Genomic DNA, 21,818 nt, shown 5'->3' with positions numbered 1-21,818 from the left:
TGGGTGACTTTGCTGTTCCTCAATATAACATCTTCGTCCTCGCCAGAGAGAAGCTGACCTCTCTTCCGGCCCCTTATTCTGGTTGCTGTCATTGGAGCAGCGACTAGTGGGCTTTATTGTTGTTGTTGTTTGTTTTTGTTTATTTTCCCTTGATGTATAAAAAAAAGAGATTATGCAAGGCAAGCGTATCAAGGCACCTCTCCACCCGAAAGTGACCTCTCTCTTGGCTACTCTTTACTTTTATTTTTCATGGAAGCAGCGAGTAGCGGGCTTTCTTTTTGTGATGTGTATGTTTATCTCCTTCACTCTATCAGGCATATGCGTCATTAACCTTAATTGCTGGTTATGACTACCTCCTGCGCCCCATTAGATCTAGACTGCATGACCTTCTTCACCCACATTACAGGTCATGGTGCAGCCTGCCACACAGTTCACTAGTGCTGAGGCAGGACTAGATAGGAAGGAAGACACCAAACAGCCGCTGACCTCTTGAACAGCTAGTTAGACGCCACTGGCCACAGGAAGCCTAACTAACAGGGTTTGTCTCAAGGTTCAGTAGTGTAGAACTTTGAATAACAATGCTCTTGCTAAGTACTGGCATGACTAAGGTAGCAATTTAGAAGTTTGTTGTGTTATTGTTAGGATATTATTTATTCATATTACTGTTTTCAGCATTAGCAATCTTAGACGTGTATCACTAATCAGAATCCGCTTGCGAGGTGTCTTCATCCCTTGAAAGACATTCGAGGACTTAACATAAATATTATCAGCATTCTTCGTCAACCCGTCCGCTGTGATTGGCATGGATTTCGCCTGGTAACATATAGTCCCAGGTCTTTCTCTGCCTCTGTGGTGGATAGTGGAGTGTTTCCCATGTGGTATTGGTGTACTGGATACCCCTTCACTGGTAGCCTGGTAACATACACTCCCAGGTCTTTCTCTGCCTCTGTGGTGGATAGTGGAGTGTTTCCCATGTGGTATTGGTGTGCTGGATATCCCTTCACTGGTAGCCTGGTAACATACACTCCCAGGTCTTTCTCTGCCTCTGTGGTGGATAGTGGAGTGTTTCCCATGTGGTATTGGTGTGCTGGATATCCCTTCATTGGTAGCCTGGTAACATACACTCCCAGGTCTTTCTCTGCCTCTGTGGTGGATAGTGGAGTGTTTCCCATGTGGTATTGGTATGCTGGATATCCCTTCACTGGTAGCCTGGTAACATACACTCCCAGGTCTTTCTCTGCCTCTGTGGTGGATAGTGGAGTGTTTCCCATGTGGTATTGGTGTGCTGGATATCCCTTCACTGGTAGCCTGGTAACATACACTCCCAGGTCTTTCTCTGCCTCTGTGGTGGATAGTGGAGTGTTTCCCATGTGGTATTGGTGTGCTGGATATCCCTTCACTGGTAGCCTGGTAACATACACTCCCAGGTCTTTCTCTGCCTCTGTGGTGGATAGTGGAGTGTTTCCCATGTGGTATTGGTATGCTGGATATCCCTTCACTGGTAGCCTGGTAACATACACTCCCAGGTCTTTCTCTGCCTCTGTGGTGGATAGTGGAGTGTTTCCCATGTGGTATTGGTGTGCTGGATATCCCTTCACTGGTAGCCTGGTAACATACACTCCCAGGTCTTTCTCTGCCTCTGTGGTGGATAGTGGAGTGTTTCCCATGTGGTATTGGTGTGCTGGATATCCCTTCACTGGTAGCCTGGTAACATACACTCCCAGGTCTTTCTCTGCCTCTGTGGTGGATAGTGGAGTGTTTCCCATGTGGTATTGGTATGCTGGATATCCCTTCACTGGTAGCCTGGTAACATACACTCCCAGGTCTTTCTCTGCCTCTGTGGTGGATAGTGGAGTGTTTCCCATGTGGTATTGGTGTGCTGGATATCCCTTCACTGGTAGCCTGGTAACATACACTCCCAGGTCTTTCTCTGCCTCTGTGGTGGATAGTGGAGTGTTTCCCATGTGGTATTGGTGTGCTGGATATCCCTTCACTGGTAGCCTGGTAACATACACTCCCAGGTCTTTCTCTGCCTCTGTGGTGGATAGTGGAGTGTTTCCCATGTGGTATTGGTGTGCTGGATATCCCTTCACTGGTTAACATACTCTGCTGGTAGTGTGTGGTATTGGTGTGCTGGATATCCCCTCCCAAGGTGCAGGACTTTACATATTTCTTCATTGAATTGTAGCAGCCACTTTTTGCTCCACTCCTGTAGCTTGGTGATGTCTTCTGGTAGGAAATCCAGTCAAGGGGTTAACCAGTACAGGAGTGGGTATTCAAACACAGGGATGCTGACAAAAAAACAGCCTGATAATTAGACTCTTTATTATTCATTGACGTGATCCACTCAAAGGCCCTACCATCAAGTTTCTCTGAGGAACAATTTGTCAATATACTGAGTGGAGATGAGAATATTCAGTAGCAGTGTTACCATGTCAGACACTGATGACCACCCATGCACCAGCAAGGCAAGGTGAGGAGTACACAGTGTATCTCCGCTCCTTGGTGGCCTGGCAAGTATGACACATGACAGTCTGAGGCACTAGTAACTATGCACCATGAGAGATAGACTGTCATGGGGTTGAGGAAGCAAGGCTGAGTATAAGGGGAGGCTGCTGGGGTGCAAGGCAGAGAGTGAGTGAACACTATATGTATCACCCTTTTGCCTCACGTCACTGGTGCTCAGCCTGCCCGGGGCCTCCACAAGGGGAGAGGAAGAGCACATAATACTGAACAAAGGCTGAGGACGTCCTGGAGATCACTTTCTCAGGCACAACATGCAGACAAGCTGAGGGAGCTCCTGAGGTGTGCCACACAGACATGGCCATGGCCAGAACTTAAAATATGGGAGGGTTGTTTTTACATGGGGGGCTTTCTTTAAGAGCTAAGTGTACTGTGTTGTGCTAGGCTGACACCACAGAACTGGAATAACAGTGTACAGGCGTCCCTCAAATAGTACAGTTTCAGTTTTATAAGGATTGTCACGGAAGATTTTTTAGGATTTTTAAATTTCCTTCTCGTTGGGAAATTTAAAAATCCTAAAAAATCTTCTTGGAAAATCCACATAAAGCCAAAACCGAACTATTGGAAACCGTACTATTTGAGGGACGACTTATTAATTATTATGCCTGCCCATCACCCACTTTTAAATGTCACTCTATGAAGCGTCAAGAGTAGAAAGAATGAACTTGTTATAAGAAAGTATTGAGACAAACCCCATGCCTGAACGTGCTGCCCCGCGCCAGGGCCGGGAAGGCCTGACAACCTTGTCTTCTTTGTCTGCTGGCATCACTAAGAAGGAGGCATTAGAGCCATCTCTTGACACAGATGAAATTAGCAAGCTTGGGCTGGCACCTTAAGTCCCATTTTCCTTCCATGGCAAGTTGGGCCTTTCTCCTCTGAGCCTTTCCTGCACACATATACTTGCATCACTACCAGGCAATGAAACTGGCATAGTGTTCCCTGCTGCACAAGGCAACTACATTACCAGGAGGGTGAGTGTATCTGGAGCTTCAATGATCTTTACAGGCAACTATAATATCAGACTTACAGTACATGTCGGAAATAACAGGTGACTGCAAAAATATATTTATTAAGTAGATTATTAAGAAGATGGCGCCACTATAAACACTTGCCTGCGCCATGACGGGCTGGGGCCGAATACCATCCAGGCCCCTCAAGCAAGCCTACCGGGCTATAGGCATAGACGTAAAAAAAAAAAGTTTGAATTATTTTCCTGCTAGCATGTGTACTCCAGCGAGGGGCACACCTTGGCTATGGTGCTGTGCCTGGTGTACACCCGGGGCAGCCGTGTGGACCAGTTGCCGGGCATCTCGTAGACGGCCGCCTCCAGGCTCCGGGCCAGACCCACGGCGGACGTGTGCTCGTCGAAGTCGTCTGAAATGACCTGAAACACCTCATCCTCCGCTGGAGCTTCTGGCAGGCGGATGGTGATGGAATCCATGGACACCCGGCCCACGATGGGACACTGATCACCTGCAAGAGAAGATGGCGCCACTGTAAACACATAGGGGGCTTTGTGGTGCAGTGGTTAGCACACTCGGCTCACAACCGAGAGAGCCCGGGTTCGATTCCCGGGCAGAGTGGAAAAATTTAGGCGGCTTTTCCGATACCCTACGCCCCTGTCCACCCAGCAGTGAATGGGTACCAGGTATTAATCGGGCGTTGTGTCCCGTCTCCTGGGATCTGTTTCCTTCTCCTATAATTCCTTCCCCTTCTGTCTCTCTCCGGCATATGACCACAGATGTTGCGCCGACTAAACAAAACTTTCCAACTTACTATAAACACTTGCCTGCACCATGACGGGCTGGATAGATAGATAGATAATAGGATAGATTGATATTGATAGATAGATAGGTAGTTAGATGCTGACACTTATAGATAAATAGATTGATATAGAGGTAAAGAGATGGATAGATAGATAGGTAACTGGATAGATTGACACCCTGGAAATCCTCAGACACCCCTTCGAAAGCCTTGTCAAATATGTCCGTGGTCGACCTCAGAATATTGTGTGAAAAATTGTAGTTCAGAGATTCGTTCTGAACAGCGAGAAGACGATCGACTGACATTCACTTTAATAATTGCTTCAACTCTGGTTAGCATACTTATTTAGTGGCTTGATTACATGCTCCTACAATGGTCTACAGAGAAAAGGGAGAAGATGGTCAAGTGTGCATGCAAGGTGACGCTCCCAGGAAGCAATGAAGGAAGGGAAGCAGCATTAAGCCAACCAGCCTCGTGTCACTGTCCATGCATCTCTGTGTGTCTATAGATGTCCTGCACTGAGTCGCTGTTAGGCAATAGTAGTAGTAGTAGTAGTAGTAGTAGTAGTAGTAATAACAACCCCTTAAAATCATAGTTGGCCCATTCATATAAAAGTTGACCCCCTAACCTTGACCCTAAAAAATCATTGAAAAAGTTTGACCCCTAAGCTTGATCCCTAAATATAATTGAAAAAGTTTGACCCCCAAAAAATCATTGAAAAAGTTTGACCCCTAAGCTTGATCCCTAAATATAATTGAAAAAGTTTGACCCCCAAAAAATCATTGAAAAAGTTTGACCCCTAAGCTTGACCCTAAAAAATCATTGAAAAAGTTTGACCCCTAAGCTTGACCCTAAAAAATCATTGAAAAAGTTTGACCCCTAAGCTTGACCCTAAAAAATCATTGAAAAAGTTTGACCCTTAAAATTGACCCTAAAAAATCATTGAAAAAGTTTGACCCTTAAAATTGACCCTAAAAAATCATTGAAAAAGTTTGACCCCTAAGCTTGACCCTAAAAAATCACTGGAAAAGTTTGACCCCTAAGCTTGACCCTAAAAAAAGAGTAAAACATTCCCTCGGCGCTGACTCACCAGTCTTGACTCTCTTGACGACGCCATTGTTGCTGAGGCGCCGGCTGAGCCCGTCGGACCAGCCGGTGGCGAGGTTCGCAATCCACTCGTGGCCGCTGGTCTGGTAGGTGGCGGCATAGCCGATACCTCGACCGGGCGGCAGCTGCTTGAAGAACGTCGGCCGGCCCACCACGGACAGGGCCGGCAGGAACCCACACTCCGCAAACAGGCCGGCACTCTCCTCGTCGCTGCCTGCAGGACACACCGCAGGAGGAAGGTTATTACAGGACTGTTTTAACCCCTGGACTCCGCTCAGGAAGAGTGAACATGGTTAACGAAATGATGATGATGATACAGGAGTGTGGATACATGGATTAAGAACATAAGAACATAAGAACGCAGGAGTCTACAAGAGGCCGGTAGGCCTGTACTAGGCAGCTCCTTTGACCCTAAGCTCCCGTGTATCTAACCCCACCTAATATCGCTGTCCATGAATTTATCTAGTCTATTTTTGAATGTGACAATTGTATTGGCACTCACCACATGACTGCTAAGCCTATTCCACTCATCCACCACCCTGTTAGTAAACCAATTTTTTCCTATGTCCCTGTTGAATCTGAATTTATCCAGTTTGAACCCATTACTTCGTGTCCTACCCGGTTCTCTTACCAACAAAACCTTATGAATGTCTCCCTTATTAAAGCCCTTCATCCATTTATAAACCTCGATCATGTCTCCACGTACCCTTCGCCTTTCTAGAGAATGCAAGTTTAACTGTTTGAGTCTTTCCTCGTATGGCAAGTTTCTCAACCCCTGAATCATCTTAGTCATCCTCCTCTGCACCGATTCTAACATTTTGATATCCATTCTATAGTAAGGTGACCAGAACTGAACCGCATAGTCAAGATGAGGTCTAACTAATGCTAAATATAGTTTGAGGAAGACTTCGGGGCTTCTGTTGCTTACGCTCCTTGAAATAAATCCCAGTACCCTATTAGCTCGATTTCTAGCTTGAATGCATTGTGCCCTTGGACGGAGATCAGAGCTCACTAAGACCCCTAAATCCCTCTCGCACCCAGACCTGCTTATGAGAGTGTCATTTAAGCAATAGTTATGTGAGGGGTTGTTCCTACCTACACTCAGAATACTGCACTTCCCTACATTGAACTCCATCTGCCATTTATCCGCCCAGTCATGCAATCTGTTGAGTTCACCTTGGAGAATACTAGCGTCCTGATCCGACTCAATTACTCTACCGATCTGGGTATCATCTGCAAATTTACTAACATCACTACTAATTCCTGTATCTAAATAATAAACAAAAGTGGACCTAATACCGAACCTTGTGGGACCCCACTCGTAACACATCCCCAGTCAGATCTTTTACCATTGATTTGCACTCTTTGCTTCCTATTGCTAAGCCACGCCTTGACCCAGTTCAAAACTTTACCCTCTACTCCGTGAGCTTGTAATTTAAGCAACAGTCGTTGGTGAGGAACTTTGTCAAACGCTTTACTAAAATCAAGATAGATTACATCATAATTTTCATTTCTGTCAACCGTCTCAAATACTTTATTGTTGAAGGACAAGAGATTGGTGAGGCATGACCTACCTTTTGTGAACCCATGCTGCGAGTCGTGAATTAAGCTATGTTTCTCTAAATGCTCCCGAATGTTCCTGGCTATTATGGACTCCAGCATCTTGCCTATAACCGATGTTAAGCTAATTGGGCGATAGTTTGAAGCAACCGACCTGTCCCCCTTTTTAAAAATCGGCGTCACATTAGCTACTTTCCATAGACTCGGCACATAGCCAGTATTTACCGACATCTTAAAGATGTCGGTTAGTGGGTCACTGAGTACATCACCTAATTCCTTTAATACCCTCGGAAATATCCCGTCAGGACCTGGCGACTTGTTCTTCTTAAGCTTATCTATCTCATCCTGAACTACTTGCCTGGTAATGATTATATCCCTCAATTTATCGTCATCCCCGCCCTCGTACACCTGAACTCTTTCCGGTATAGTCGTTCGATCCTCCTGTGTGAATACTGAAAGGAAGTAGTCGTTCAACAATGTGCTCATATTTTCGTAATTTTCTACTAGCTCCCCTGTGTTTGTTTTCAGCGGTCCAATTTTCTCCCGTGTTTTAGTTCTATACATCTGAAAGAAGCCCTTAGGATTACTTTTCGCCTCATTTGCTACTTTGATCTCATAGTTCCTTTTTGCTATCCTGGTGTTTTTCTTAACTAATCTAGATAGTTCGACGTACCGGCCCCTGAGATGTGTTTCACCATTCTTTATTTTCTGATAAATTCCCTTCTTTAACCCAATCTCATGTTTTAGTCCACGAGTCATCCACTTAGGATCATTGTTTTCTTTTCTAAGTGTTCGCTGTGGTATATGCTGTCCTTGCCCCTCTACTATTACTCTAACTAAGTTATTGTAAGACATTTCTACCTGGTTCTCCTGGCTCTCCAATCCGCAGTTCTGGCCCTCATGAATCCCTAAATTATCCCAGTTTACCCCTTCAAGATGTCTTCAAAGCCCCTCGTAATTTGCTCTTCTGAAATCTGGCACTAACACTGGGTTTGGTTCGCGGGTTACCGCCCAGTCTAAGCTAAAACGAACCGTTCTGTGGTCATTATTTCCTAACTCTCCGCCCACCTCCAACTCACGTAGTAAGTTGCCATTATTGCTTAGGACTAAGTCTAATATGTTATCTCCTCTGGTAGGCTCAGTAACTACCTGCTTAAGGAAATTATCTTGTATAACTTCAAGAAAGTCCTCGGCTTCCAGGTCACCCACTAGGTCTTCCCAGTCTATCTTCCTATAATTAAAGTCCCCCATTACGCAGACATTTCTACTCCTACTCGCCCTGCCAATCTCCTGTAGTAATATACTCGTGTCCTGCCTGTTAAGGTTGGGTGGCCTGTATATAACTCCTAGAGTTAGTTTTTCTTTCCCTTTGTAAACGTCCACCCAAACTGATTCTGAATCCATGTTAGTTTTGACTGAATTGTTAACTAAACATTTAAGTGAGTCTTTAACATATAGCGCAACTCCACCTCCCTTTCTGCCCCTTCTGTCTTTGTGAAACATCTGATAACCCGTTATTTCAAATTCTGATCTAAAATTTCTATTAGCAGTGTCTATCCATGTCTCAGTGATCGCTATTATGTCAAAATTTTCTGAACAAGCTTCACCCCTTAGTAAGTCTATCTTGTTTCTGAGGCTCCTGCTGTTAGTACAGAAGATTCTTAGCCCGTCCTCTGTTACTCCTCTAGAATTACTTCTAAGCTGCCTGGTTATATTATGAGCTAGATGTCCCCTCCCATTACTCCTCCCATTGCTCCCATTACTCCTCCCCCCCTCGCCTATACTAAAAAATCCCTCAGGGTACCAAGTGCTCGCTCAAGGGAGTCTGAGAGAGCCTCAACACCCTTGAACGTCAAGTGTATCCCGTCACGGGCGTAGAGGGCGTCGTTGCCAAAGAAGAGGTCCCAATTGTCGACGAACAGCCACCCATTGCGCCTGCAGTGCTCAGCAAGTCTGCTGTTCACTGCTATCGCCCTGGACAGCCATCCATCGCCAACGCCCCTCCTTGGCAGGACGCCACACACTACTGGCGACCCACCAGCGTCACGTATCCTGCCTAACAATTCTCTAAAACGCCTGAGAAGGTCCTCGCTTGGAACACGAGAAACGTCGTTTCCGCCACAGCTGAGAAAGACAATGGGGTTCGATCCCTCGCTTGCCATACACGCCTCAATCCTGTCTGATATATGGCCCACCCCTGCCCCTGGGAAACACACCCTCGTCCTGTTCTTATCCTTGGAGCAAAAATACCTGTCAACATAACGAACCTGACTATCACCAACAACAAGAACCCGACGGTCAGAAGAGGGGCCAGGAGGGGTGGGTGAAGGGGGGAGGGGAGAGCGGGAAGGGAGGGGAGGGACCTGCTGTGAAGAACGAGGAGAAATTGTGGAAGAGGTGGAAGGTGGAAAGGAGGAGGAGGAGGAGGTGGAGGTGGAGGAGGAGGAGGAAGAGGAAGAAGGAGCAGGAGAAAGGGAGGGTGAGGTGGTGGAGGGAGGAACGGACGAGGAGAGGGAGGAGGAAGAGGGGGAAAGGGAAGGTAAGGGACGGGTGTTGGAGGGAGGGACGAGCGAGGAGGCGGAGGACAAGGAGGAGAAAGAGGGAGAGGAGGAGGAGGAGAGTGGGCGGGAAGAGGGGAGAGGGGGGACGGAAGAGGAAGGCGAGGAATTGGAGGCGGAGGAGGAGAGGGAGGGGGAGGAGGAGGAGGAGGAAGGAGGAGGAGGTGAAAGGGAGAGTGAGGTGGGGGAGGGAGGAACGGACGAGGAGAGGGAGGAGGAAGAGGGGGAAAGGGAAGGTGAAGGACAGGTGTGGGAGGGAGGGACGAGCGAAGAGGCGGAGGACATGGAGGAGAAAGAGGGAGAGGAGGAGGAGGAGGGTGGGCGGGGAGAGGGGAGAGGGGGGACGGAAGAGGAAGGCGAGGAGGAGAAGGAGGAAGAGGAGGAAGAGGGGTGGGAAGCGGGGAGAGCGGAGATGGTCGAGGAGGAGGAGGAGGAGGATGGGAGGGGCTGCTGTGTGGGAGAAGACACTACTGGAGAGGAGGAGGACGAGGAAGAAGGGGAAGAGGAAGAGGAAGAGGAGGAGGCGGGGCTTGTTGCCGCTGCACTAACTAGTAAGTCTATCTGGGCGGCGAGAGTCGTTACCCTATTCTTTAACTCTATGATCCTCTGATCATCCTTCTGAGTCTTAACGCAGAACCTACAAACGTCCTTGGAAAGAAAGTACTGCTTGGCCATGCGAAGGCCACACCCAGAACAACGCTTGAGGGACGTCATGGTGAAGATATGGGCGAGGCAAGACGGAAACAATTAGGCGCGTTAAGACGATAACAAAGTACGCAGCTGCGGTGAGGTCGTCAGGTCGAATCTCTGAGCAAAAATGTGTATCTAGGAAAACAAACCAACAGCTGCTGTGAGGTCGCAGTCAGGTCAATTCCCCGGGGAAAAGGGTGTGTCTCGGGTAAAAAGGCGCGGTTATTTCTATCCACCAAGACAAAACATAGGCCAATATTAATATACTGAGAAATCACTTATGTAAAGAAGATAATAACTGTGTTCACTAGGTTTGCGCGGAAAGTGGATTATCTAGTGTTTTGTGTGGACTAAGAAATGAACGTAGCTTGGCGCGCCTGATTCACGTAGTCCTATTATCACAGCACAGTAAAGTATCCCAATAATAGAAGGAGAAGAAAACACAAAAGCAATATAAAACCGTGTAGCACTGGGTTGGCGTGAAAGAATGTTGAATTTAGTGTAGATGTGGAAAGCTTAATACACTTGTCCTAGGAGTAACTGTGGATCACTATCTAACTAAGTAAATACTAAATCAGAACACTTAGCAAAGACATGTTGAAGCAGGCAGTGTCCAGAAAATTAAGGAGGAGCTGGACAAATACAGATTGGGAGACAGGATGGCGCCACTATAAACACTCGCCTGCGCCAGAACGGGCTGGGCCGACCATCAGGCCCCACCGCGAAGAAGACTTGGGCTGACCATCAGGCCCCACCGGGAAGAAGCCTACCGGCGCAATAGGCCGCAACGTAAAAAAAAAAAAAAAAAAAAAAAGGACTGACCCAGCTTGACCTCAGGACCTGTATACTACAAATAGGCAAACACACTGAAGGGGACAACTGACCTGAGCTGAGGCCGGTGATGGCTCCCCCGGGTCGAATCAGGTCCAGGTCAGTGCCAAGGCCCTGCACACACCCGGTCGTGGCAGCAACGTGTCGGGTCAGAGGCCGTGACCTGGAACCATAGACAACCATTAGTAAGTATAAACACCATGAGTAAATCATTGAAAAAGTTTGACCTCCTAAGTAAGCTTGACCCTAAAAAAAACTGAAAAAATTTGACCCCCGGAGCTTGACCCTAAAAAAAATTATTGAAAAAGTTTGACCTCTTAAGTAAGCTTGACCCCCTAAGCTTGATTGACCTTAAAAAGTTTGACCCCCTAAGCTTGATTGACCCTAAAAAGTTTAACCCCCTAAGCTTGACTGACCCTAAAAAGTTTGACCCCCTAAGCTTGATTGACCCTAAAAAGTTTGACCCCCTAAGCTTGACCCCAAAACATCATTGAAAAAATTTGACTCCCTAAGCTTGACCCTAAAAAAATTGACCCCTAAACACTGGAAAATTTAGACCCCCTAAGCTTGACCCTAAGAAATTTGACCCCAAAACAGTGAAAATAATTGACCTCCTAAGTTTGACCCTAAAAAATCTGACTCCCTAATTAAGCTTGACCCCAAAAAATCATTAAAAAAAAGTTTGACCTCCTTAGCTTGACCCAAAAAATCATTAAAAAAAAGTTTGACCTCCTTAGCTTGACCCAAAAAATCATTAAAAAAAGGTTGACCTCCTTAGCTTGACCCAAAAAATCATTAAAAAAAAGTTTGACCTCCTTAGCTTGACCCAAAAATTCATTAAAAAATCCAAGAGTTCCGAGACTTTGCTTCATCAATTACTTATAAGATTCCGTTGCCTCCAGGAAGATGTCGAGCTGCTTCTTATTCTTCTCCGGTTCATTGATGGAGGCCTGGAAGTGTGTGTACATGGAGGCGATGGGGACGTTGAGGTCATCCAGTGCAGTGACCAGTGCGGGGAGGTCCTCAGGCTGCACCCCATACCTGGACATGCCCGTGTCGATGTTGATGGCCACAGACAGCCTCGACCCGTCCTGCAATGTACCCGACAGAGCTATAGAGGAGGAGTGACAACAGGGCGTGCTACAGAAGGTACAGTAAAGCCCCGTTCACACTGTGCCGACTCTGGGCCATGACTATCCATGATTCTAGGGTACACGAGGTCTTAGGTGTTGATGTGAAAGGGTCAGGCATGTCTTGAAAGAGATCTTGAGACTGCTGCCGAATGCTGCGCTGACATCGTGACGGGAATCTGGAGTCGTGAGGGTTAGCGCGACATAAGCGACTAATTGGCCGAATATCCCAGACAATCAGCAAGACACCAAGACACCAATAAAACCTCCCCCCCTTCTTGGAGTGTGGGAACCAACTTGTCAAATGCAGAAGTCGCTGGGTTGTCATGGCCCAGAGTCTGCACACTGTGAACGGGGCTTAAGGTGGCAAGATGTGGCTGAGTACAGTGCTGAGTATGGACACTGAGGTGGTTTGGGTAAAAGATGAATGAAACTGTTGACATGATGATGACCTAACAGTTGTCTTTGTACTCACAGGGTAGACGAGGGTATGGGCGGGGCGTGCAGCGAGGGGGGCGGCCCAGCTGAGAGTCGGAACAAGGCGGTGCTTCAAGACATCATCCACCTCACAGGCCGACAAGTTCCCTGCACAACACACAGAGAACTACACTCACTATGACATCAACACCTGCAGGGGCTTGTAAATGAGGGAGGTGATGATGCTGCTGTTTGGGAAGAGCAATTAAGCCACTGATTGATAAGGTGAGGGAGAGTCCAGTGAGGTGTATGGTAGAGAAGGGAAGGGGGGAAAGGAGGAAGGGATATAGGGAAGAGAAGGGGTGTTAGGGATGAAGGGAAGGAGAAGGGAGGGAGGGAAGAGAAAGGGGTGTTAGAGATGAAGGGAAGGGGTGTTAGGGACAAAGGGAGAAGGGGACCCCAAATCACCAAAAAAAATTTGACCTAAGTTTGACCCTAAAAAATTTGACCCCCCTAAGCTTGGCCCTAAAAAGATTGACCCCCCCTAAGCTTAATCCTAAAAAATTTGACCCCCCTAAGCTTGGCCCTAAAAAGATTGACCCCCCCTAAGCTTAACCCTAAAAAGTTTGACCCCCTAAACTTGACCCCAAAACCCCATTAAAAAAAAGCTTGACCCAGAAAAGTCATATTAGGATCAGTCTGCATTATCAGCTTATTTTAAAGGTAAGGGTGACTTTAATATTTCTCTTTACGCCTTCCTTCCTTCCTTCCTTTCTTTCTTTCTTTCTTTCTATCTTTCCTTCCTTCTTTCTTTCTTTCTTTCTTTCTTTCTATCTTTCTTTCCTTCCTTCCTTCCTTTCTTTCTTTCTTTCTATCTTTCCTTCCTTCCTTCCTTTCTTTCTTTCTTTCTATCTTTCCTTCCTTCCTTCCTTTCTTTCTTTCTTTCTATCTTTCCTTCCTTCTTTCTTTCTTTCTTTCTTTCTTTCTTTCTATCTTTCCTTCCTTCCTTCCTTTCTTTCTTTCTTTCTTTCTATCTTTCTTTCTTGCTATCTTTCCTTCCTTCCTTCCTTTCTTTCTTTCTTTCTATCTTTCTTTCTTGCTATCTTTCCTTCCTTCCTTCTTTCTTTCTTTCTTTCCTTCCTTCCTTCCTTCCTTCCTTCCTTCCTTCCTTCCTTCCTTCCTTCCTTCCTTCCTTCCTTCCTTCTTTCTTTCTTTCTTTCTTTCTTTCTATCTTTCCTTCCTTCCTTCTTTTCTTTCTTTCTTTCTTTCTTTCTATCTTTCCTTCCTTCCTTTCTTTCTTTTTTTCTATCTTTCCTTCCTTCCTTCTTTTCTTTCTTTCTTTCTTTCTTTCTTTCTATCTTTCCTTCCTTCCTTTCTTTCTTTCTTTCTATCTTTCCTTCCTTCCTTCTTTCTTTCTTTCTTTCTTTCTTTCTTTCTATCTTTCCTTCCTTCCTTTCTTTCTTTCTTTCTATCTTTCCTTCCTTCCTTCTTTTCTTTCTTTCTTTCTTTCTTTCTTTCTATCTTTCCTTCCTTTCTTTCTTTCTTTCTTTCTTTCTTTCCTTCCTTTCTTTCTATCTTTCCTTCCTTCCTTCCTTTCTTTCTATCTTTCCTTCTTTCCTTCCTTCCTTCCTTTCTTTCTATCTTTCCTTCTTTCCTTTCTTTCTATCTTTCCTTCCTTCCTTTCTATCTTTCCTTCCTTCCTTCCTTCCTTCCTTCCTTCCTTCTTTCTTTCTTTCCTTCCTTCCTTCCTTTCTTTCTATCTTTCCTTCCTTCCTTCTTTCTTTCTTTCTTTCCTTCCTTCCTTCCTTCCTTCCTTCTTTCTTTCTTTCTTTCTTTCTTTCCTTCCTTCCTTCCTTCCTTCCTTCCTTCCTTCCTTCCTTCCTTCTTTCTTCCTTCTTCCTTCCTTCCTTCCTTCCTTCCTTCCTTCCTTCCTTTCTTTCTTTCTTTCCTTCCTTCCTTCGTTCTTTCCTTCTTTTGCTTCATACTCCATTCTTTCGTTTCGTTCTGCCTTCCTTCCTTCCTTCCTTCCTTTCTTTCTTTCCTTCCTTCCTTCCTTCTTTCTTTCCTTCCTTCCTTCCTTCTTTCTTTCTTTCTTTCTTTCCTTCCTTCTTTCTTTCTTTCCTTCCTTCCTTCCTTCCTTCCTTCCTTCTTTCTTTCCTTCCTTCCTTCCTTCCTTCTTCTTTCCTTCCTTCCTTCCTTCCTTCCTTCCTTCCTTCCTTTCTTTCTTTCCTTCCTTCCTTCCTTCTTTCTTTCTTTCCTTCCTTCCTTCCTTCCTTCTTTCTTTCCTTCCTTCCTTCCTTACTTTATATATTTCATTCCTTCCTTCTTTCTTTCTTTCCTTCCTTCCTTCCTTCCTTCTTTCTTTCTTTCTTTCTTTCCTTCCTTCCTTTCTTTCTATCTTTCCTTCCTTCCTTCTTTCTTTCTTTCTTTCCTTCCTTCCTTCTTTCTTTCTTTCTTTCCTTCCTTCCTTCCTTTCTTTCTTTCTTTCCTTCCTTCCTTCCTTCCTTCTTTCTTTCTTTCCTTCCTTCCTTCCTTCTTTCTTTCTTTCTTTCCTTCCTTCCTTCTTTCTTTCTTTCTTTCTTTCCTTCCTTCCTTTTTTCTTCTCTTCCTTCCTTCCTTCCTTTCTTTCTTTCTTTCTTTCCTTCCTTCCTTCCTTCCTTTCTTTCTATCTTTCCTTCCTTCCTTTCTTTCTATTTTTCCTTCCTTCCTTCCTTCCGTTCTTTCTATCTTTCCTTCCTTCCTTCCTTCCTTTCTTTCTATCTTTCCTTCCTTCCTTCCTTCCTTTCTTTCTTTCCTTCCTTCCTTCCTTTCTTTCTATCTTTCTTTCCTTCCTTCCTTCCTTTCTTTCTATCTTTCCTTCCTTCCTTCCTTCCTTTCTTTCCTTCCTTTCTTTCTATCTTTCTTTCCTTCCTTCCTTCCTTCCTTCCTTCCTTCTTCTTCCTTTCTTTCTTTCCTTCCTTCCTTCCTTCCTTCTTTCTTTCTTTCTTTCTTTCTTTCCTTCCTTCCTTTCTTTCATTCATTCATTCATTCTTTCCTTCCTTCCTTCCTTCCTACCCTCCTTCCTTCCTTCCTTCCTTTCATCCATCCATCCATCCATCCTTCCTTCCTTCCTTCACTAAACATCATCCATCACCATGCATGAAGCTTCCATAACTCTAGCCCTAAATCCTTGACAGCGGAGAGATCGTCAACCGTACCCAGCACAGTGATGGGGGCCTCAATGCTGTGCTTGCGGAGATAGACGCCCTCCGCCACGGTGGCCACAGACAGCTCCTCCACGCCCTCCTCCAGCAGCACCTCCACCACCGGCAGCATCCCTGAGCCGTACGCACCTCCCTTGACCACACCCATGATGCCTGTGAGGTGAGTGGGAGGGATGTGTTAGTCTGGGCATGGTGAGAGACTGAATGTGTGAGTCTGGAATAGAGAGAAGGGAAGGGTCAGTACCTATCGTCAAATCAGTTAACTCCTAAGACTGAAGGGCAGATCAGTAGGGTTATAATGAGTGTTTTTTTAGAGGGTCATAAAACTACCCCTGAAAATGCCCAAAACTCCGGCCAGTCCCCGCAGCAATGGCCGAGCGCAACGTGTCAGATTGTCGTACTCAGCCGGTTATCTCCCGACTTCCTGCCCCCAAACTGTCTTCTGAGCCCCAATAACGAAACTCATTTATAGTATTCGTTAAAAGAGTTAGATCCTGATGTCTCTTGGCAATAGTTATGCGTTAGAAACCAGTAAATACTATGCTTTGAGTACGATAGTCTGGCAAGGGTGGCCGAGGGCTCTCACATGTGGTCAAATCAACTATCTTAATCACGCCCACTCACCTGTGTTTTGGCCGGCCAGTCCCCGCAGCACCTTCACGTTGTGCGCCACGGCATCGAGGTTCACGAGGATGCAGGTGGAAGCCCTCACCCGCTGCAGGGCAAGGCTGGCGAGGACCGTGCTGGGTACCGCCTTCTTCTGCGCCTCCTCCATGATGCTCAACCCGCCCGTCATCTGGGGAGAGAAATGTCACTTTGAGACGTGATAGAGTGCATCGGTGTTTTGTGTTGCCCTGTGCCCTCGTATGCTCGCCCGCTCGCTTCGTTAACATAAATAAATATATGTACGGAAATAAGTTTAAAGAGAGAGAGAGAGAGAGAGAGAGAGAGAGAGAGAGACAGGCAGCGAGGATATTATATAAAGAGAAAAAAAAGCAAGGACAAAAACGAGCGGTCGACACACACACACACACACACACACACGGTGACCTTCTTTTGTAACTTTTCACGTCTGATGTAATGATTGATTTAGACAAGATGGATAGATGGATGGATAGATAGATAGATAGACAGATGGATGATATAGGGAGATAGATGGATAGATAAATAGATAGATAGATAGAAAGATAGATGGGCGGAGACGCTCTTCTTTAATTTCTTATCTTCATTATTTTCGATATTATTATTATTATTATTATTATTATTATTATTATTATTATTATTATTATTATTATTATTATTATTATTATTATTATTATTATTATTATTATTATTATTATTATTATTATCTTTTTTAACTGTTCATTCTTCATTCATTTCTTTCTTTCCTTCTTTCTTTCAATTCTAGTTATTTATTTATTTATTCAGAGAGAGAGAGAGAGAGAGAGAGAGAGAGAGAGAGAGAGAGAGAGAGAGAGAGAGTTGCAGTGACTTTGGTGGTTTTCCCTTGCCCTGGTTTAGAGAGAGAGAGAGAGAGAGAGTCGTATATAAATAGTGTGGCACAACAACAACAACAACAACAACAAAATAAAAGTATTTATAAAAAGATGCCACAAGATCAGTCAACTCTCTCTCTCTCTCTCTCTCTCTCTCTCTCTAGGACAGAAGTGCGCGTTGCATGATGTATTAACCGCCCACAGACACTCTCTCTCTCTCTCTCTCTCTCTCTCTCTTAAGTAAGGAGAGAAGGTGACATGATTGTGACGTGTTGCATACAATATCCCCCTTGGTCCCCCCCGTCTCTCTCTCTCTCTCTCTCTCTCTCTCTCTCTCTCTCTCTCTCTCTCTCTCTCTCTCTCTCTGTATACTCCCATTTCCAGTGATCGAGCTCTTGTTCCGTCACTTATACATATATAAACTACACTCTCTATGCATGGGTAACATATCCATAGTCCCGCCCGTGTTTCCTTATCAGAGAACAGTGTTGGCGAACTTAGATTACCCAGGGGCTACAATGTCCACGGGTGAAGAGGCTGAGAGGGGAATTTAGGGGCTGTCCAGGGGGTAATAATATGTTCTGAAGGTGACTAAGTTTAAAGCTGTATAATGAAAGTGAGGATGTCCGTTCGGGGGGGAGGTGACTGTCCATCCTTGAGTGCGTCCTCCGCAGGGCACACACACACACACACACACACACACACACACAGACACACACATGCAGCTGAGCTCGTCCATACCAGAGTTAAGGGAGTCTCAAGGGTAATGCTGAGGATAACACCGTCCCGCAGAGGAAGGCGAGTGTCCCTCCAGCAGTGTCCTCAGCGGGGCCATGCGGGGACCTCGCGTCGCAGGTGAGGCTGGTGCTCCAGGCCCTGCAGCGATCAATAGGGCGGTATGCGCCGCGTCCTGCCTGCCCGGAGGACCTTCCCCTGGCTGCAGGACTCCCCGCACGCTCCTCGTCACTCAGTGCGGAGTAAGAGAACATTGATTGTCATCCAGCCGGGCATTTCGTGTTGAAGAGGGGCGTGTGAGGACGGCCGCCTAGCAGCACTGATCCTTTGGGCGCCTCCTTTATTCCTTAAGTGGCAGCAGCATCGTGCTGCAGGCTTTGTATTACTTGTTTGGGGCTTGACCTCCTGCCTCATTTGTACAAAATAAATACAACAAGACCATAATCGTGCGGAAGGTTCTCCGCGCGTTCCCCCTTCCCGGGCGGCGTGGTGGTATTAAAGGGGACCACGTGCCGGGGCGGCTGCGGGGTGCAGGGCAGAAGGCTTGCGGAAGGTTCCGCGAACCGCCCGCACCTGCGGCCTGCGTACACAGGCGAACGGAAACTCCCAGCGTGCGGTGCATGGTGCGGGCGTGGCCGTGCTGGGCGGGGCGGCGCGTCGCGAGGAAGATAAAAAAAATAAAATAATAATAATAATAATAATAATAAATAAATAAATAAAGTGTGAACATAATTTGCCGCTCGCATGCTTGTTTAGGGCGCCAAGGAACCCTGGTCGATATGCAAACACCCACACCCTTCACGCCTTGGCGGAGGTCACGGGAACACTTTCTTTTGTGTGTGCAGAAGGAAGCCAAGGACAGAGGGAAATGATCAAGCTTCACCTTCCCCCCCACACCCCCCCCCCCCCAAAAAAAAAAAAAGCCTTAGAGGAGTCAATGACTGCTGCTCCACCCCGCCTCCTCGGCCCTGACCCCGTGACGACTGCAGCCACCAGGACGGGCGGGCGTGACATCCGGCACGACGGTTCACCTTCCTCGGGGTCGACGTTGTCAGGTGTGCTATTGATCTCGGCGCGATAAATTGGCCGGTCTTGCCACGTGCGACAATAGCCGTAGCCTGGGCAATAGCTTCCTTGTGTGTGTGTGTGTGTGTGTGTGTGTGTTACAACAGGCATCACACGCGCAGCACCGCGGGGGTTTTCCCAGAACAAGTCGCCCCAGAATGTCTACGAAGATCATTTTGTTTTAAAAATTCTATCAGCTCCAGTAACATACTACACGAATACATTTACTTATTATTAATTAAGGTGTTAACATAACGTTAGACTATATACCATTTTTATCTGTAAGGGTGCAATAATTCTGATCAAACGCCGCTAACATCAAAATACGCTGAATGATGATAATAATAATAATAATAATAATAATAATAATAATAATAATAATAATAATAATAATAATAGAGCTTTTGGGATAGATTATATACTTTTATTACTTCAGATCATATACTTTTATCTGTCTTCACCTCGCTTGTTATGCATTTTGTTCCTAATGTAAAGATTCCACGCCCAAGAGAAGGATTAAGGCTCTATAATATAACATGAAACGAATGGAAATTTACTTGGAAAAAATATATAATGAAAATATAATAGGAGTTTTGGGCATTTTCAGGGGTAGTTTTATGACCCTGGTGTTAGTACGACCCTTCTTCTGTACCATGAACCTAAAAAACACACATTTGACAAGGCTTTCGTAGGAGTTTGGGCCATTTCCAGGGGTAGTTTTATGACCTTGATGGTAGTTCAAGCCTTCTTCTGTACCATGAACCTAAGAAACACACATTTGACAAGGCTTTCGTAGGAGTTTCGAGCATTTCCAGGGGTAGTTTTATGACCCTGGTGGTAGTTTGACCCTTCTTCTGTACCATGAACCTAAGAAACACACATTTGAGAAGGCTTTCGTAGGAGTTTCGGGCATTTCCAGGGGTAGTTTTATGACAGTGGTGGTAGTTTGACCCTTCCTCTCTACCATGAACCTAAGAAACACGTATTTGACAAGGCTTTCGTAGGAGTTTCGAGCATTTCCAGGGGTAGTTTTATGACCTTGATGGTAGTTCAAGCCTCCTTCTGTACCATGAACCTAAGAAACACGTATTTGACAAGGCTTTCGTAGGAGTTTCGAGCATTTCCAGGAGTAGTTTTATGACCTTGATGGTAGTTCAAGCCTTCTTCTGTACCATGAACCCAAGAAACACACATTTGACAAGGCTTTCGTAGGAGTTTCGAGCATTTCCAGGGGTAGTTTTATGACCTTGATGGTAGTTCGACCCTTCTTCTGTACCATGAACCTAAGAAACACACATTTGACAAGGCTTTCGTAGGAGTTTCGAGCATTTCCAGGGGTAGTTTTATGACCTTGATGGTAGTTCGACCCTTCTTCTGTACCGTGAACCTAAGAAACACGTATTTGACAAGGCTTTCGTAGGAGTTTCGAGCATTTCCAGGAGTAGTTTTATGACCTTGATGGTAGTTTGACCCTTCTTCTGTACCATGAACCTAAAAAACACACATTTGACAAGGCTTTCGTAGGAGTTTCGGGCATTTCCAGGGGTAGTTTTATGACAGTGGTGGTAGTTTGACCCTTCTTCTGTACCATGAACCTAAGAAACACACATTTGACAAGGCTTTCGTAGGAGTTTCGAGCATTTCCAGGGGTAGTTTTATGACCTTGATGGTAGTTCGACCCTTCTTCTGTACCATGAACCTAAAAAACACACATTTGACTAGGCTTTCGTAGGAGTTTCGGGCATTTCCAGGGGTAGTTTTATGACCCTGGTGGTAGTTTGACCCTTCTTCTGTACCGTGAACCTAAGAAACACGTATTTGACAAGGCTTTCGTAGAAGTTTCGGGCATTTCCAGGGGTAGTTTTATGACAGTGGTGGTAGTTTGACCCTTCCTCTGTGCCATGAACCTAAGAAACACATATTTGACAAGGTTTTCGTAGGGGTTTCGAGCATTTCCAGGGGTAGTTTTATGACCTTGATGGTAGTTCGACCCTTCTTCTGTACCTTGAACCTAAAATACCACTCATTAGAACCCGACTGATCTCCTCTTCGGCCTTCAGAAATAGTTGATGTGCGGGGCTGGGGCGTCTGACAAAACCAACCATGGTCACATCACGGCGCCAGTGAGTCCATGTTCGTGGCCGGGCATACCGATCACTGTCTCTTACACACATGACGGACACACACGGCTCACAGCGGGGCCTTATACGGTAGACAAGAGACTGGCCAACTTCGTCTGTATTTTGCCTCCTGCCTAGCTATGTACACGACGTTAGGCCACCTCTCCACCCTAAATTGACCTCTCCTCTGACCTCTTCTCTTGTCTTTTGTTTGAGCAGCGTTTAGCGGACTTATTTGGTTGCGGATTCTGTTATTTTGCCCTTGAGCTGAGTCTGAGCCTCCCTTAAGTGTACACGTGAAAGCTCGGCAAGGCTATATAGGGCAGACTTCTTGGAACGGAGAAATACCTGTATCCTGCTATATGTGTGTTTACGACTATTTTTATTCCAGTGACCCGCGATAATACTCACTGGGGGAGAATCTTCACGCTTGAGTGTACACGTGAAAGCTCGCCAAGGCTATATAGGGCAGACTTCTTGGAACGGAGAAATACCTGTATCCTGCTATATGTGTGTTTACGACTATTTTTATTCCAATGACCCGCGATAATACTCACTGGGGGAGAATCTTCACGCTTGAGTGTACACGTGAAAGCTCGGCAAGGCTATATAAGGTCAG

At 45.8% G+C, this 21,818-nt stretch overlaps 2 protein-coding genes across 3 annotated transcripts in view; one reads left to right on the top strand and one right to left on the bottom strand.

Annotated features, from left to right (window-relative positions):
- Nucleotides 1-2,310: 2,310 nt before the first annotated feature.
- The window catches only part of LOC126988131 (alanine racemase-like), a 27,467-nt gene continuing 7,959 nt past the window's right edge, over nt 2,311-21,818 (bottom strand). For both annotated transcript variants that reach the window (XM_050845975.1, XM_050845976.1), the window contains 7 exons: nt 16,408-16,579; nt 15,778-15,936; nt 12,639-12,748; nt 11,913-12,124; nt 11,087-11,196; nt 5,378-5,608; nt 2,311-3,996 (listed from right to left, as the gene is read on the bottom strand). In XM_050845975.1, coding sequence (XP_050701932.1) covers nt 3,740-3,996; nt 5,378-5,608; nt 11,087-11,196; nt 11,913-12,124; nt 12,639-12,748; nt 15,778-15,936; nt 16,408-16,579 — 1,251 coding nt within the window. In that variant the 3' untranslated portion in view covers nt 2,311-3,739. The remainder of the gene's footprint in view (nt 3,997-5,377; nt 5,609-11,086; nt 11,197-11,912; nt 12,125-12,638; nt 12,749-15,777; nt 15,937-16,407; nt 16,580-21,818) is intronic.
- The window catches only part of LOC126988294 (uncharacterized transmembrane protein DDB_G0289901-like), a 15,119-nt gene continuing 11,346 nt past the window's right edge, over nt 18,046-21,818 (top strand). Inside the window, exon 1 of the mRNA XM_050846355.1 lies at nt 18,046-18,134. Within this exon, the coding sequence (XP_050702312.1) occupies nt 18,046-18,134 (89 nt within the window). The remainder of the gene's footprint in view (nt 18,135-21,818) is intronic.

This window comes from Eriocheir sinensis, chromosome 68 (assembly GCF_024679095.1).
Source record: "Eriocheir sinensis breed Jianghai 21 chromosome 68, ASM2467909v1, whole genome shotgun sequence".
Lineage (NCBI taxonomy): Eukaryota > Metazoa > Arthropoda > Malacostraca > Decapoda > Varunidae > Eriocheir > Eriocheir sinensis.
Note: the sequence above shows the minus strand (reverse complement) of the source record. Positions and strands in the feature narration are given on the sequence as shown.